The sequence below is a fragment of the Asterias amurensis genome, chromosome 21 (genome assembly GCF_032118995.1).
Source record: "Asterias amurensis chromosome 21, ASM3211899v1".
NCBI lineage: Eukaryota > Metazoa > Echinodermata > Asteroidea > Forcipulatida > Asteriidae > Asterias > Asterias amurensis.
In genome coordinates this window covers 13,210,686-13,228,695 of record NC_092668.1, presented here as the reverse complement: position 1 = coordinate 13,228,695, position 18,010 = coordinate 13,210,686, and the positions used below count along the sequence as shown (strand labels likewise).

Genomic DNA, 18,010 nt, shown 5'->3' with positions numbered 1-18,010 from the left:
TGTTGCCTCCTTGTGATGGGGCAGAAAGGCCCCTGAACCAGCATAGCAATAAATGCCAGTGGCAACTGTTTTGCATAAGCTCCCTCTTTTGGCTGACTCTCTCTCTCCTTCTGATTGGTCGCTTTGTGTTCCAGCTTGTTGCTGATTGGATGAAGGGGCCCCTGAACCAGCACAGGCAGCTTTACCAATTCCTGCCGATAGAGGGCAGAAGGGGAGAGAGTCAGCACAAAGAGTGAAGTTTGTTCTTGTTTAAAACATCTTTTCATTCCAGGGTCAAAGGTCATCGAGGTATCTGTAGCAATCACAGCATGCACCCTCTTACCCCGCCCCTAAAAGGGCTCACCAAGGACAAACTATCTTTAACTTAACTTAAAAATTTGAATCTGAGAAAGACTTCAGGCCAGAGCCTGTCTCTCATCAGGCATCCTAAAGTGAAACAAAAATTTAACAAGGGTTTTTTCTTTCTTTCATTATTTTCAGGGAACTTCGATGTCCAATAAAGCGAACACTTTCACATGTTTGTTATTTTATCCATACTTGGGATACACCAAGTCAGACCACTAGTCTTCAACAATTACCAAACGTGTTCAGTGCCTTTAAAACAATATGGAAAGATCTAGCGGTTTACCAGCGACAAGGAAGAAATAACCAAGCTTATTCTTATTTGTCAAAGTAAGAGAATGTTTTGTTATCGTCTACATTCAGCTGAATGTAAAATATTGGTTACAGCATTATGATTTTTTTAAGAGAACATTCCAATGTATGAGTTTCAATAAACACGCCACATCATCTGCCTCTTTAAGTTTCAACTAAATTTAAGGCAAAGCATCAAATGATAGTTTCGGTTTAGGACTACTGTTTACTTTCATATAAACATTCTTATTTTGATCTGGCAGATTGAAATAAGAATCCACTGTTTGGAAACAAGTTTCTCACCTAAGAGTCAATACTCAGGGATGTGATAGGCTGTTGAGGAAAAAAACCTTAAACAGCTACCTGAGCGGAATATTTTTAACAGAAATGGTATTTTTACTTGTTTATAATGCACTTGTTCACCATTTTAATGTAATTTTGAAATGTGTACACTTCTGAACTTTTCGTTATTATCGATTAAAAAAATCAGGCCCCTACCTAAAGGTTTTTTGAAAAACTAAAAACACTCCTGGGAGTTTGCTTTGTTATACATCCACGCTGCAATAAAGCGGCTTTATCTACTTATGACGTTTTGAAAGTGATTACGTAACATGGCTTTTCGCAAATCTCGCAGAAAAGCTGTGGATAAGGGCATACAAAATGATTGTTTTTTTACACAATTGAAACCTATTTATAATCATATGACTCGATTTCCTTATTCATCGAAAACATTTTAAGTGGAATTCAGCAAAGTTCACGACTTGACATTTTCGTTCAAGCAGGTCTTTAACCATTCTTAGCACAAAGCGCAAAACTTGCATGCAAGCTCGAAAAATAGCGAGCACGAAGCCCAATATCAACATTTATCTTTGGTTCTAAAAGCCCTTCTCTGCAATCCAGGGGTTGTATAATTGTTTTATATTTTTTTTTGTTTATTAATTTGATCTTAAAAAAAAACCGAATACATCACATCCCTGAATACTTCAGACAAAAAAGTCTTCAGGACAGTCATGCAGAAAAGTTTCCCAGATCAAAATTGTTTTTGTATCCCTCTCCCTAAAACAACATTCCTTAAAGGAAATCATTTCTCAACTTGTTATACATCAACAGCTGCAGTGCTTCTCTTTCCAATTAAGTTTCCCTAGCCATTAATATTTGGAGTAACTACCAAAGGTAAACCCTCCCTTCAAGAAATCCCTGTATTTGTATAGTCTGGTCTGCCTTAAAGTGTATAGTGACCCAGACTTAATTTAAGGTCTTGTAAAAACATTGGGGGGATTTACACTCCGATGATTAAGAGATGGCAGGAGATATTTTTACCGGATGATTCATCTTTGACATATGTATGCAAGACATTCCCAAACTGACACTCTGAGGTCAAACATATAATTAACTTTAAAGGGAAGGTATCCTTTAGTAAAGAGACTAGGCATAGCTAGGTAAAATCAAAAGTAAAAAATGTGACTCCAAAAAATGGCGTGCCGTGTTACGTGTCAGTTCAAAATGTATAAGGAAAACCGTAAATTTTGAGGCATTTTTGTTTGGATCATTATCATTCTACTTTTAAAACATAAATATTGACAGACTAACTGTCCCGATCTCTGGCAGAAAGGGCCAGTCCCTTAATAGCAAGCAACATTCAACACCTCTTGTGCTTTCATCTCATGGAGCTGACTGAGATTCCCGAGATCCTCCGTCGACAAAATTATCCCCCACACCGGGAGGATGTTTTCAACAACTGCCAAATTCCTCCTCTGCAGCCGATCTAAAAACGACCTCCAAAAAATTACCTAATTTTCTCTTTTTTATGGTCGACCCCGGTCTTATAGTTGACAATTTCTCTCGCTGCGTGATAACCTGACTGGGTTCGTTATGTGGTTACCGTGACGAGGGTAACATGATGGGATAAACACTTGTCCATGGCAGGGTACCAACTGTCTAAACTGGTAATAGAGTTACCTTTTGTACTGTACAGCTTAAATGAATGCCCTTTTTCCCCTTCTTTTTACTGCAGTGAACCAACTACATGTCTGAGCTGGTAAACTGGAGTATTAATGTTAAAATTATGCAGGAATGTTGTATCCCTTTGGTTGTAGGGCACCAGCTGTTAAAGCTGGTATTCCAGTAACCTACAAAACGCACAGTAAAATGAATGCCATCTTTGTAGACTACAGGGAACCAACTGTGTCTGAGTTGGTAACCCGTTGAAATAGGGCGGACGCCCTTAAAGACTTAAGAGAGAGAACCCATAATAGTCTTGGTTTCTTTACCAGTAAGGTTGAGGCAAAACACATCTCTTCAGTGTTTTGAGACACCTTCCAATGAGATAAACACGTACGTAAGAACTGAATATTTCCAGTATCTTGAACTTTTTAACGGGATGTGAAGTAAGTTTTAATCCATCGAGCATCCATAGTAGCACATCCACAATCAACACTTGTAAGCAGGCTTCGAACTACTCATCAAAAGGACTTATTATTGGAGCAAGCGCTATGAGCACTTTCGTGAATAACGGCGCTATCATCAAAGACGTCAATTTTATTAGAAGTACATGAAGTAATGACCAGCGACGCGACCAGGATTCGAACCCACTTTCTGGATTGTTGACGATTCCGTTCGACAGTCAGGTTTGACCCCAACGATGTAATCCAAGGCGGAAGGGGAAACCAACAGCAGTATTGCATCAGAGTTGGTTCAATCCAAAGCTAATTTGAGTTGGACTCAAACCCCTAAATTAATGCTTTTGAAGCTGTTGGAACTTAGGTATATAACTCAACCACCAAGATACCCAAACAGAATGCAATGGTACAATAATAATACAAATTAAAGGAACACGTTGCCTTGGATCGGACGAGTTGGTCAAAACAAAAGCGTTTGTAACTGTTTTTTATAAAATGCATATGGTTGGAAAGATGTTTTAAAAGTAGAATACAATGATCCACACAAGTTTGCCTCGAAATTGCGTGGTTTTCCTTCTACTGTGCGAACTAACATGGTCGGCCATTTATGGGAGTCAAAATTTTGACCCCCATAAGTGGCCGACGTGTTAGTCGACAAGGTAAAAGGAAAACCACGCAATTTTGAGGCATGTTTGTGTGGATCATTGTATTCTACTTTTACAACATCTTTCTACCCATATGCATTTTATAAAAAACGGTTACAAACGCTTTTCAAAGACCAACTCGACCGATCCAAGGCAACGTGTTCCTTTAAGCAGTTTGTAACCTTGGCCCTTTTCGAAACAACGGATTCGGCTTTGGATTAGGCTCAGGCTAGCTTGGCCCCGCCGGTTGTTTTGACAATTGCGCGTGCTTTGCATATACGCGCTCCGGGCTTCAGACGAGAGAACGGAGCCTGAAGCCGAATTCAAAGCCGAAGCCATGGTTTGGAAAAGGGCCACAGAATGAAAAGCCAAGAATTTAACAGCTGACTTCAATAAAACAGTTTGGAACAACAGAGCGGCCATCTTTGTCTACTTGTAGTTTCCACCATCAGCAATGAGATAACTGCTGTTTCATCCTCCAATGACTGGAATCAGACTATTTTCGTGAAGTGACAACATCGTTATTGATTTTTTTTTTTGGGGGGGGGGGTTAGGGTTAGGGTACCAGGGAATTTGTGGTCATTTGTGTGCATACTCCATGTTGCTAGGCATTTTCTTTTGACTAGTCCTCAGGTTTTTCCACTAGCGCTTGGCCAGAGGACCACTGCTAAGTAAGAATGCTAGTCTGGTGCCATCAGATATCAGTATCAACTAGTGTACTAAAGATAATGAAACAAGACAAAGATGGCCGCTGTTGATGTTATACAATGTAATCTGTCTTACCCAGCTGATGCGTCCATACGTGCTTGCCTCTCACAGTTGTGACAGTACTCCTTCCCTTGAACAGTGAAGAATCCTGAGGTGGCGAGAAAAAAATATATACGTAAGAATAAAAACCAAAATGACACATTAAAATACTCTTCAGTCTCCTGACGATGACTAGAGTAGGCTAAGACCGTGTCGTAAATGACAGCTACGGCTTTGGCTAGATTTCCTTGTCATTGTGCGTTGAAGTATAGGACGCCCTAAGCAACAACCTTAGAATCAGTCAAAGCTACATGTATAGCCGCTATTTCGGATATGGCCAAAATAAGGCTTGCCGTGACACCATGTAACCAATCTCTTTTGTGAGGAGTGGTGGCTCTGAGAAGGGCCAGGTACTGCAGGTTAGTCGAAATGTTGAGACCAATCGAGAGAACTCACTGCTTGGCAGTGAAGTTAGTAACTACCCTTAGTCCACTAAGCGAAAGAAGTAGTCTTTGGCTTCACAACCAGAATTTAATTTGCTTTTATTTTATTTATCGCCCAACTTATAAGGCTTGACGGCCACTTAAAGATGAGGACTTCACTTATCTGATTTGGGCTATCGACCCAAATCAACTGCCACCATGGGCAGGTTGCCACCTACTCCTGGGGCTGAACACAGGGTTTACCCCTTCACCGACCGTAAGAATGTAGGCATGGGTGTCATCCATTAGGAGCCTTGCTGGTAGAGTAGAATGAACTACACAAGTGTTCCGACCAGGATCCGAATCCAAACTCTGCTGCTGACAGCACCAGAGCTTGGATCAAGTGAACTAGCTCTGCTGCCGACAGCACCAGAGCTTGGATCCAGTGAACTAGCTCTGCTGCTGACAGCACTAGAGCTTGGATCCAGTGAACTAGCTCTGCTGCCGACAGCACCAGAGCTTGGATTCAGTGAACTAGCTCTGCTGCTGACAGCACTAGAGCTTGGATCCAGTGAACTAGCTCTGCTGCTGACAGCACCAGAGCTTGGATCCAGTGAACTAGCTCTGCTGCTGACAGCACTAGAGCTTGGATCCAGTGAACTAGCTCTGCTGCTGACAGCACCAGAGCTTGGATCCAGTGAACTAGCTCTGCTGCCGACAGCACCAGAGCTGGGATCCAGTAAACTAGCTCTGCTCCTGACAGGACCAGAGCTGGGATCCAGTGAACTAGCTCTCCTGCTGACAGCACCAGAGCTTGGATCCAGTGAACTAGCTCTGCTGCTGACAGCACCAGAGCTGGGATCCAGTGAACTAGCTCTGCTGCTGACAGCACTAGAGCTTGGATCCAGTGAACTAGCTCTGCTGCCGACAGCACCAGAGCTTGGATTCAGTGAACTAGCTCTGCTGCTGACAGCACCAGAGCTTGGATCCAGTGAAATAGCTCTGCTGCTGACAGCACCAGAGCTTGGATCCAGTGAAATAGCTCTGCTGCCGACAGCACCAGAGCTGGGATCCAGTGAACTAGCTCTGCTGCTGACAGCACCAGAGCTGGGATCCAGTAAACTAGCTCTGCTCCTGACAGGACCAGAGCTGGGATCTAGTGAACTAGCTCTCCTGCTGACAGCACCAGAGCTTGGATCCAGTGAACTAGCTCTGCTGCTGACAGCACAAGAGCTTGGATCCAGTGAACTAGACTGCTCTGCCACGACACGCCACATAATGAAATGAAATCTGACAAGAGGGATAAATTAATATGATCTTACCCTTGTTCTTGAGAGGGGCGTCGCACATGTAACAGATGAAGCACTCTGGGTGGAGAGTCTTATCTTTGGCTTTCAGGACTGGTCCACTGAAAAAAGGAAGAATTATTTATTGATTAAAAATAAAACTTATTATTGATAAAGTAAAATGGTTACAGCAGTAAGCCAATTGCCTATAAGCCTTGTTCATACTTCCTTCTTGATCATACATTCGCATTGAATAATTAGCAGTTGAAATGTGTTCAGCTCCTGCGAAACATTCGCTGCGAAAAGAGCCATGTGAAGTCAGAATTCACTGCGCATTCGTGTTCACAAAAAGCATGAACCCGACTTCAGATTTGAATAATGTCTGATACAATGACAGGCTTGATCACAGCTTAAATTTGAATTCCTGTTGACTAAATCGACAGTTGCTACGCCACATGATTTTGGGCACGCTTTTGCATAGTTACATAAGAGACAGTGACTGCCCAGTGAATGCCCATACACAGTTTTGAATGAATAAGTATGGCACAAAAGGGTTTGCTCATCTGGAGGTTGCTTTACAAAAGCTTTCCCAATGGGCAAGGTTCATGTGTTTCTATTTCCAGACTTAAGGAATCTTAAGGCCATTTCCCCAGAGCTCCAGTCCTTGAGTAATGGGCTCTGGTTGTCTGTCACTTGCGATTATTTAACAAGCTTTCACAAGGCTTCTTTGCTACACTGTCCTCAATTGAACAGAGCTTTATAGCCATTGGACACTTTCGGAACAGAAAAGAAATTAAAAGTTCACAGATTTACAAATAACTTACAGGGTTTACAGAAGGCAATGGTGAAAGACTTCTCTTGAAATATTATAACATGAAATGCTTTACTTTTGGAGAAAACATTAAAACAATATAAATTCTCGATATCGAGAATTACCGATTTATTTTAAGCACATGTCATGACATTGCGAAACATGCGGACACAAGGGTGGGTTTTCCCGTTATTTTCCACCGACTCCGATGACCAGTTAAGCCTAAATTTTCACAGGTTTGTTATTTTATATATAAGTTGTGATATACGAAGTTTGGGCTTCGGACAATACCGTTTACCGAAAGTGTCAAATGGCTTTAAGACACAAATTTACCATCAACCCTTGTTTTTCAGGGGGGGGGGGAAGTCATGGTTCATTCACTGATTCACAGGGTTGAGATCTAGACGGGTTGTGGTATGAGGGTTTAAAACTTACACTATTCCCAAGTTGCATCTGAAGCACATGGGTAGCGTGGGTGCTGGTCTGGACACAGCATGGGGGGATGCGGTAGGTGCTTTGACACTTCGAACACCCTGTGGTGGAGCATCTGTAAAGAGACAAAATGAGAACATCATACATTGTTATTAAAGGTTTATGTCTTGACAGGAAATTACCTCTAGAACCGTCGTGCACTTACATGTACACTATAGGTTACGCTAACCTTTACTCTAAACCATTACCCTAACCTTTAAACTTACTGTTACACTAACCTTTACACTAACCTTTACACTAACCTTTACACTAAACCTTTACCCTAACCTTTAAACTTACTGTTACACTAACCTTTACACTAAACCTTTACCCTAACTTTTAAACTTATTGATACACTAACATTTACACTAACCTTTACACTAACATTACACTAATATTTACACTAACCTTTCTACTAACCTTTACACTAAATTTACACTATCTTTTACTAGGATCTTCATCGAAATTGACGAGCAAAGCCAAAAGATAGAGCAGGAGTAAACAGACAAGTTCGAAAAAGCACATGCAGATTTCTAGTTTTAAAAAGATGGAATTGCCTACCACAAAAAAGTGTGCACATTTTTTTCAGTGTTACGGGCACAGATGAAAATAAACCAAAGAAAGTTACTGAAACTATTTCATAAAGAAGTTACGTTGATATATAACATTACAAAATTGTCTGCTGATTAGTTTGGTATAACTGGATCCTGTCCATCCTGAATTATTTTTATTTCAAACCAGACATCCTTGCGTGTTTCTTATCTGGGCTTACTCCAACTGAGCCTTTGATATGTTGTTTAAAGGATTTGGGTACTTTTTCAAAATGTCCATAGATTTACATTAAACTTACAGGGTTTGAAGATAATGATAGTGGAAAGCTTCCCTTCAAATATTTCTTACTGAGGTGCTGTAGTTTTTGAGAAATGTGTAAAACAATGTCATAAAAATACGTTTGTAAATGCTTAAAATAATTTTCATGACATTGTTTTTACTCATTTCCCCAAAACTACAGCTCCTCAGCACGTAATTGTTTCAGGGAAGCTTTCTACTATCATTATCTTCAAACTGTGTAAGTTTAGTGTAAATCTGTGGACATTGTGTTTTTTGTCCTACAAAAAGTACATACACCCTTTAATAAAGACTCATAATTCAAAACCTCAGTGGCAATTTACTATCTTTATCTGTTTTTTTGTTGCCTGAGGCTAGTGCCATATCCAAAGGAATTCGACGCTGGAATTTTCAGAGCTGGTTCAGCAAGCCTCTTAAGCCGAGATAAAACCCCACTAGGATCCGCTAATACAGCTGCCAACAGTGATGCCAGAGGAACAGAAAAAAACATGGACAGGATCGATGATAGGACAACATGAGGGTACCATCTTGCCGAAGGAAAGAGCAATCCTAAAAAGGCGTTTTACATTGAAATGTTGCTAGTCAGTATCTAGGATGGATTATTTGCCAATCCTTCAAACCCAAAACTTACACAAAACTTTTTTGAAAAATTAAAAATAAAAACCTATCCCAATGAATTTGTTGTCTGGGACCTTACCCATTGCTGCCTCCTCTTCAGCGGTCATGCTCTGCAGCATCTTGAAGGAGCGAGACTGGGAACCGGGGTTGATGTACCCACCGTACCTCATCTCCTCATCATCACCTCGGTCGATGTACTGGGCGGGGGCCTGGCCGTGGCTGTAGGAGGGTGGCTCCTGGTAGGTAGGGGTGTAAGGCTTGGCGGCATGGCCGTACACTGGCGTGGACGCTGGCATATCACTATGAGAAATGTGTAGAATTGTTTCTGTCAGATTATGTGTTGATGGGTTGTTTGATTTGGGTGGATTGGGAGGGGGTTTGGGGAGTGGTTTTGGGTATTTTAGAAGTTTTTTTTGGGAGGGGTCTTAGGGAAGGGGTTGGGAGGGCTGGGAAAGGAATAAGAAGCCGGGTTAGTGTAGGGGGCTTGCAGGAGGGGTTTTGGGAAAGGATTAGGGGGGCTGGTAGGGGGACTTGGCAGGGACTAGGAGGGGGATTGGGAGGTGGGGTGTTTAGTGGGGGATCTGGAGGGGGATGGGGGGATTTGGAAGGCAGCTTTGGAAGGGATGGGAGAGGGGCTGGTACAAAGGGGTGGGGCAGGGGGCTTGGAGGAGGTGGTTAGGGTGGAGGATGCGGTAGGGGTTTGGAAGATGGTGTGGTGCAGAGGGCTTTGATGGGGAGGCTTGCAATGGTAGATCTGGGAGAGGGGTTGGGGATTTGGGAGGGAGTTTTAGGAGAAGCCTTGGGGAGGGGATTCGGGAGGGGCTGGGGAGGGGGACTTTGAGGTGTCTTGGGTTAGGGATCAAGAGCGGGAGATTTGAAAGGAGGATGGGGAAGGAAGATTGGGGATGGGGATGGGTTAAGGGCTTGAAAGAGCGGGGGGGGGGGGGGGGGGGGGGGCTGTGGAGGGGGCTGATGAGGCGTTTTGGGGAGATTGGGAGGAGTGGGTCTTAGGTAGGGGATTGTTTGAGAGGGGGATGGGGAAGGCATCTAGGGAGAGGGGAATTGGGGGAGGGAATTGGACGAGGAGATTCGGAGAAGTGACTTGGTGAAAGGGTTGGAAAGTACTAATTCCATGCTCACCCTCCAACACGTCCAGCAATCATTCCTTCCGTCTGGCCCTTGAAGCTGTCTGCGATGTTCTCAGATGAATAGATCCCGACGGGAGAGTTGAATTGCTTGTGGACCACCGTGGCTCGACCCATCCCAGCTCCGGGTCCTGGACTCGCTGCAAAAGGCTTTGCCACTGCATTGTGTCCCGAGCCAGGATGATTGAAAGTCTGTAGTGTGAAAAAAGGTTTGTTGCAAAGAATATTTTCAAAAAGATGGTCAACTCCAAGCAAAAACTCTCAACTTCAAGAAATATATGAAGCTGTTTTCAATTGAATTAATTTTAAAAAGTCAAACTTTTTCCAAAGTAATTTGATACTTTTTGAAAAAGTTAAATTATTCTTTGGACAATCTTTTGGTTTTCGTTGCAAAGCATGCTTGAAACAATGGAAACAGATTGGTACGTGTCGTGCACATGATTTGGCATTGAACCCCCTTTTGACCTCTTGGAGAGGGTGCCCTACCCCAATGACATCATGTGCATTTAAGGTCTATTGGAAAATGAGCACATCGGAAAATGTTGACATTTCCCTTGCTCTTTGAAGGCTGCAAAATCTTGATATTGAGCAAAAGTCCCTCCTTGGAATAGGGGAAATAAAATGGACTTGCCTGTTTATTGGCGTGTAGTGACACACTAGTGACTGCAGCATCCGTCTCGTCCCTGTTAATCTTTGGTTTCCAAAGAGTTGCCTCACCCCTGTAAATAAAATGGAACAGACCATGAACTACTTTTCTATACATGGCAGGATTGAGAACCAAAAACGACACAATGGGCTATGAATTCTCGATTGCCGAAGGCCTTAGGTGTGGTATGCGGAACTTTTTATTCATGAAACTCCATGGTTTTGGGAGTTGAATCATTTCCAACAAGAACCTTTTATGCTTATAGAATTCAAATTCTTTCTTGAAAGACTGTTCTGATGATGGCAAACAAAAGAGAGCGATTCAAGTTTAAGGCATGGTCATAGATAAATTGGTTTTTGTGACCGTAATGTTGATTTACAGGCAAAATTAAAAAGAAAGAAACAATACAAGTCAAATGTGCAAGATTCAGCTGAATATGGTTTCTACTCAGGTCAGGGATTACCCTCATTTCTAGATTCTATTTTACATTGTTAATAATTTTTCTCAAAAAAAAAAAAAAAAAAAAAAAAAAAAAGCAACAAAAGTTTTAATAATTTCAGCAAAAAACAGTTAATGGCCCGACCTCAACCCAAGCTGAGTTACCTTCTTGATAAAACATGGAATGATTATGCCAAGACATAAACCAACGAATGTTTCCTTCATGGTTGCCCCTTTAAAGACCAAGGTTGTCCCTAGTAGTGATAAGATGCTGACCCCAAGGTCAAACTTCATGTAACTTGGAATTGAACTCAAGGCCGGCTGGGTTGTCAGTTTGTGGTATGGCTATACCAGGGCATTATGTAGACATTCCAAGCGGCTTTTACTTTAGGAATTCCAACACCATCCGCACAGTGTGGTTTAAGTGCTTGCAATGGTCTTACCATGGAGGAAGGTCTTATCTCTGTCAGCCCTTTACCTATGGTCTAACCTTAAACCTTTCCACTCTTGAACTACGTGGTATTATAATCTGTTGAAGAGGCACGACCATCAAGGCTCCAAATTGGGAGAAAAACCCAATTGAACTGGTCAATAAAAAGACAAGGCTAAGGTCTTAAGAGCAAGACTAGACTAAGGTACTGCGAGCAAGATTAGACTAAGGTATAGAGCTGGTCAATAACAAGACTAGGCTAAGGTCTTGAGAGCAAGACTAGACTAAGGTTTTGAGAGCAAGATTAGGCTATTGGTATAGAGCTGGTCAGTAACAATACTTGGCTAAGGTCTTGAGAGCAAGACTACACTAAGGTCTTGAGAGCAATATTTGGCTAAGGTATAGAGCTTGTCAATAACAAGACTAGGCTAAGGTCTTGAGAGCAAGACTAGACTAAGGTTTTGAGAGCAAGATTAAGCTATTGGTATAGAGCTGGTCAGTAACAAGACTTGGCTAAGGTCTTGAGAGCAAGACTAGACTAAGGTTTTGAGAGCAATATTTGGCTAAGGTATAGAGCTGGTCAATAACAAGACTTGGCTAAGGTCTTGAGAGCAAGACTAGACTACCACCAGATGCTCCTGTTTATTTTGAGGTTAAAGGCCTCATTGTTTCAACATGACATCATCTTAGATCGTCAAGCCATTCCCTTCTCCAAACAAACACATTATTTCCACACACACTTCCAGAGTGTGGTTTCTAGTCTGTGGTTTTGCGTTGGTCTGGTAAAACTGTGAGTGTAACAACAAGGTTGGATTACAACAGAAGGAAGTCTGTTTTCCTTTCACAGGAAAAACCCAACAGCATTATCATTTTAATGTGTGCACATTAAATATACACCAGACCAGGGCCCAATTTCATGTCTCTGCTTACCGCCAAATTCTGCGCTTACGATTGCGATTCCCCACTTACGTGCAAGCGCCGAATTTCTGTGCTAGCCTTGTAAGCGTAGAATGCCTAGTAACGTGAAGTACGCACGCGCAGAAGCCCAAATTCGTCGCTAACCCGTGAAATACGCTTGCCGTAAGCACAGAATTCCCTGCTTCCGTAAGCGCCGATTCTGTGCTTACGGTAAGCAGAGCCATCAGTTGGGCCCAGTAGAATAACAAACCTGTGAAAATTTGGCCTCAATTGGTCAATTGCAAGAGAATAATAAAAGAAAAACACACACACCAAAGTTGTTGCATAAATTTGTGTGCTTTCAGATGCCTAATAAAAGGCTTCAAGCTTGAAGTCTTTTAATAATAGAGTGTGAAAAATTACCTCTTAAACAAAAACTACATTACTTTAGAGGGAGCCGTTTCTAACAATGTTTTATACTATCAACAGCTCTCCATTGCTCGTTACCGAGTAAGTTTTTACGCTGACAATTATTTTGAGTAATTACCAATAGTGTGCAGTGCCTTAAAATTTCCGGAATATTACCAAAGGTGTACCTCCCTTTAATTATTTTTTGCCTCAGTATTTGACATCCCAACTATCTGTCGTGAGTCACTTCTCCTTTTTTCTTTTTCTTTTGACACGTTGACGAAGCGTGGGCACAAGAGTCTTCATAAAGAGATTATAATCTAAAGTGGAATCGTCATCGGCCGCGGAACGACCGACCAATACTGAATACCCAAGCAGTCAAGGATGAGTCAAGCTCGCCTTGAAAAATGAAATGTACAATTACAGTGAAGCGAATCAAAAACACGAACGATGTTTTTGGATGAAATTTACGCTATGTACATGTCGCCTTATGTGTGCATTGGTGTGTAACGTCACAGACACTAACCTTTTATGGGAATTCATATGAAAAGATTCCGTCACCAGCTTTACAATACATGATAATAACCCTTTACCCCTTATTGTCAGACAGAGTGGGGGATATTTCGGTCACCCTGTATTGATTTTGGTCGCTCTCTTTAGAATTAGAGGCAACGGAGCTCCAAGGTCAGATTCGGTTTTGCAATTTTCCCATTTTCATATAGATAGAGTGCTTCAGAGTGCAGACAAAATTACAAGTCTCTACACTTTTATTCAATTACCAATCGCACTGGGAAACCCTATTTCCGGATCCTGTCGGTCACACTTTGTACATTACAGAACGTGTTTGAATGAGCCAAACACACATTTGTTGACAGTTAACATGCATTGCCAAATTGAGTGTGCAAATGAGAGAACCATTGGTAAAACTGATTTGGTGACAGGCAACAGGGCAAACAGTCTCCACATTGAAAGTTGTAGTTCTCTTTTGGTAAAGGGCACCCTATGAGGAAATTGTATATCTCTACTGGATCATTTCAAGGGCACCAAGGCAAGTATCTGGCCTGGTACCCACTCAGTTTCCCTTGTAGCTTATTAGCCTACTTGATAAAAAAAGTAAAAAAACACAACATTTTACCAAGGACATTTAAGGACGTTTGGATTTACAAATCTACAAACTGTCACTCTTTAATTTTCAGTGCTTAATGGGTGAGATTTATGAATGGTCTGATTGTGGTCACGGGGGGGGGGGGGGGGGGGGGGGGTGCTTTTAATGCACGTGCATTTTGATTGGCTATTAACATGAGTCATGACTGGGGGTGGCCAATCAACATTCCTGAGAGATGAGTTCAGACAAAAGCTGTCATTCCTTCAACAAATCAATGGGAATTTACAGGGAATAAAAATTCACTGATTGTTATGACTCATATGAGACTACTTCTGTAAATTATTCTTGTTTGATTCAATGTAATTTGTTACTGAAGACATCGTTTACAATAAAGATTTGTGTTTTTAAAGCGGTGGACACCTTTGGTAATTGTAAAAGACCAGTATTCTCTCTTGGTGTTTCCACACATAAATGCATAAAAATAACAAAGCTGTGAACATTTGGACAAGAAAAAAAAAACCTTGTTGCACAAATTTGTGCGCTTTCAGATGCCTAATAAAAGGCATTTGAGTGAGAAATTACCTCTTTCTCAAAAACTGTGTTACTTCAGAGGGAGTCGTTTCTCACAATGTTTTATACTTTCAACAGCTCTTGCTCGTTACCAAGTAAGTAAGTAATTAAGTAAGTGAGTAACTATCCATTGTCCGTGCCTTTAACTCTTTCACACACGGACAGATCGCTTAGGGACTGGTATTAAGCCTTCAGAAAAATAGCTTTAAAACAAATGATAATTATCGCACTGCCACAAAGTTTTCAGAATTGAAAAGAGGGCTTTTCAGGCAAAAATGTTTTCTCAGGACACTGAAAGCATGAGTGCTACATGTTTTTGATGAAATTTTGAACTAGTTGGTCGAATGTGTGTTTATTTAAAAAACAGACCATAGAATCACTTACTCTCCCATGAAAACAAAGACACACTTTCCCTTTTAAAACATTTCATTAAACAATTCAAATGGTTTATCCATGGTTGCTCTTTCATCACCGATCATTTCTACACTATTACCTTGTAACAGAAGCCTATATGTATGAAACCCAGTTCACCCACATCAGGCGGAAATAGTCGAGTTATTGTTACATAAAACAGGATCCCCCTCTTCCTGATACATGTAAATTCAACAGCTTTTTATTCTGTTATCCAAATTTCCAGTATGGTTAGTGTTATGTTTCATTACGCATGATCTAAACCTCTGTCAAGCTCCAGTTCTAAAGAGGTCCTTGTCTGGGGGGGGGGGGGGGTGGGGTGGGGAGAGAGAAGCAAAATGGAGTTTCTATGGCCTTCCTCAATGACAAGGATATTGTGACTTGCAATACAAGGAAAAACATTTCAGACAAACCATTCAGCAATATCACATTCTAATAAAAAGTGGCTTATATTTACATCGTGTATACATGTAGGGTTTGGGTACTTTTTGTGTACACAAAACACAAACGTCCACAAATATACAGTGATTTAGCCAATATCAAGGGATTACCGGTAGTGTCGTTGCCAAAAACTTGATCTAAAAAAGTAATCAAAACCAAGGCGCTCAAACTTTTCCTGCTTCAACTTTTCCTGCAAGGTATTTTGGAGCTTAGTATGTAAGTTTTATTAGACTGCTTCCTTTTCTTGTTGAAAACTAATATCAAATTATCTGGTAAAAATCTGGCGACTTTTCCTAACACCCCACATCCTTCACCTTAGTTTGACCATGGAGGAAGAATGGTTTGACGTTCTTTCTCTCAGCTGATATTGAGACTAGATTAAGGACATTTTCGGCATTCCTTGTACCTTATTATTTTACCAGTCTAAATTTAGCAAGAGAGATCAAACAGTGCAATGTGATCCGTGTATTTATCACTGATCAAGTGAGATGGAAATGACCTGGGCCCAATTTCATGGAGCTGTTTTTGAAGCACACAAATAAGCACTTACATTTTTAAGCTCAGCAGTTTGCTGGTTACTACCCAAAATACCCTGTCATGTGTACAATTTTTGACTGGTAACCTACTCATTATTGCTAAACTAAGCAGGGATTTTTTAAGCATTATTTTCTGTCTTAAGCAGCTCTATGAAATTTACCCTGGGCCCACTAATTAAGCACAAAAGGTTGCTCAGCAGTTATGCTTAGCACATTTAGGTTGCTACCCAAAATAGCCTGTTGTGTACAATTTGTGTTTTGCCGGTAAGCAGCTCATTTCTGCTATGCGGAAAATTGTTAAAAGCAATGAATTCTGGTTTTATCAGCTCTCTGAAATTGAGCAGAAATGAGCAGGAATTTTTCTGCCAGCATGATTTTGTTCTGCTGCTAGCATCTTAACGTCAAGCGTATTTCACGTTAGAAGGAAATTTTTGCCTGTGCGCGTCTGTACTCAAGCTCAAGTTTTCACAGGTTTGTTATGTCATGTATATAATGGTTCACACAAAACATGACGACTCTCCACGCCTTTTTTTTCAGCTCTACCAACAATCCTGTATTATATCAGGTCCGCAACCCTGCTGTTCTTTAAAGGAACGTTACAGAGTTGGTAAGAAACAAAAATCGTGAAGATCACAGGTTTACATAAAACTTACACGGTCTAATGATGATGATAGTAGAAAACATCCCTTGAAATATTTCTCTCTGAAATTTCATATTTGATGAGAAATAAATAATCTTTCGCGTTTGGAGTTTATCGCTCAGTGAGCGTTTTAGTCATTTTTGTTTTGGCATCGATGCAATGCAAAATTTGTAATCGGTTTTTCACTGTTCTCTCGTGACCTAGATGGCCGATCGATCTCGAACTTCTACAGGTTTGTCAGTTTATGGATATTTTATGGTGGATTACATAAAGTGCTTACACTGCCAGCAACTTGTTTAGCTAGCAAAACCAATTCTGTAATGTTCCTTTAAGATGAATTCAGACTCACTGGTATGCTGAGGCTGTGAGACTGTCTGCCACAACCATAAATGGTTAGGTGGTATCAATTGAATTGCTTGTGTGATATATTGTGGTCGGGGTCATGCAGGAGAGTATTGTCAATCTTAGACACAGTGGGTACCAGGACAAGGGTGGGTACCAACCAGGGCAGAATTTAAGAAGACAACCCTGAGACAAGAACTCCTCTAAAAGGCACTGGTAGGAGTGCTGTTGATGTAGTCTAATACATTTTGAGAAATTTGAACTGGCTCCCTCTGAAGTGAAGGGATGATTATCTTTCATTATTCTCTTGCATTTTCAATTACCAATTGATTTCAACTTTTCACAGGTTTGTTATTTAATGCATGTTGGGATACACCAAGTAAGAATTACTTGTCTTTGACAATTACAAAAGGTGTCCAGTGCCTCTAAAGGGAAGGCACACTTTTGGAAGAGTAACTTAATCTACATCCTCTACAGGTTCCCATATGTAAACAAGCCCAACAAACGCCCCTGTTAAAATTCCATAAAACTAGGGGGTCATGATTTTGAGATACTGACAAAATGTTCACAGTTTAGTTTAGTTTGTCAGGGACGTTGAGCACTTTCAAATCGGGCTATTTTAATTTTGTCAACTGAACTAAGCACCAGTGATCTAAGGGGTATCAAAGCCATTTCGTGGACAATAAACTGTAGTCTTCAGACAGAAATGTTTCTTTCTGGGATTGGTTCTGGGTGTTTATAATTTGGTTGTGATTTTTATTGAAAACAAACGGGATTGGTATGGATTTAACGCACAACTTCTCTCTCCAATAAAAAAACAACAATGAAATCCTTTCTTCTGTCATGGACACCTCTTAAATTTACAGCGACATAAATTTGGAAGAGTACAAGTAAAACAGTTTTCACTGTGTAAACAGTCTACACTGGTGGTGGTGATAGAATGACAAGTGAAAGCTTGGAGCTATAGGAAAAGTAAACATTGCTCCAGTTAGGGAATTTATGACTCTGTTTTTCGACCACATTTCACAAGGTTTGAAGGTGAGTAAATGAATAACTACAGACAAGCACTGGACACTACTGGCAATGACTAAAAACAGTTGATAACATGATAACTTACTTGA

The 18,010-nt window shown here is 41.0% G+C and overlaps 1 protein-coding gene across 4 annotated transcripts in view; it reads right to left on the bottom strand.

Annotated features, from left to right (window-relative positions):
- The window catches only part of LOC139952857 (PDZ and LIM domain protein 7-like), a 54,687-nt gene that overhangs the window by 28,971 nt on the left and 7,706 nt on the right, over positions 1 to 18,010 (bottom strand). For all 4 annotated transcript variants that reach the window (XM_071952119.1, XM_071952120.1, XM_071952121.1 and 1 more), the window contains exons 3-8: positions 10,657 to 10,744; positions 10,021 to 10,217; positions 8,960 to 9,180; positions 7,378 to 7,489; positions 6,168 to 6,253; positions 4,460 to 4,532 (exon numbers count right to left, since the gene is read on the bottom strand). In XM_071952119.1, the coding sequence (XP_071808220.1) occupies positions 4,460 to 4,532; positions 6,168 to 6,253; positions 7,378 to 7,489; positions 8,960 to 9,180; positions 10,021 to 10,217; positions 10,657 to 10,744 (777 nt within the window). The remainder of the gene's footprint in view (positions 1 to 4,459; positions 4,533 to 6,167; positions 6,254 to 7,377; positions 7,490 to 8,959; positions 9,181 to 10,020; positions 10,218 to 10,656; positions 10,745 to 18,010) is intronic.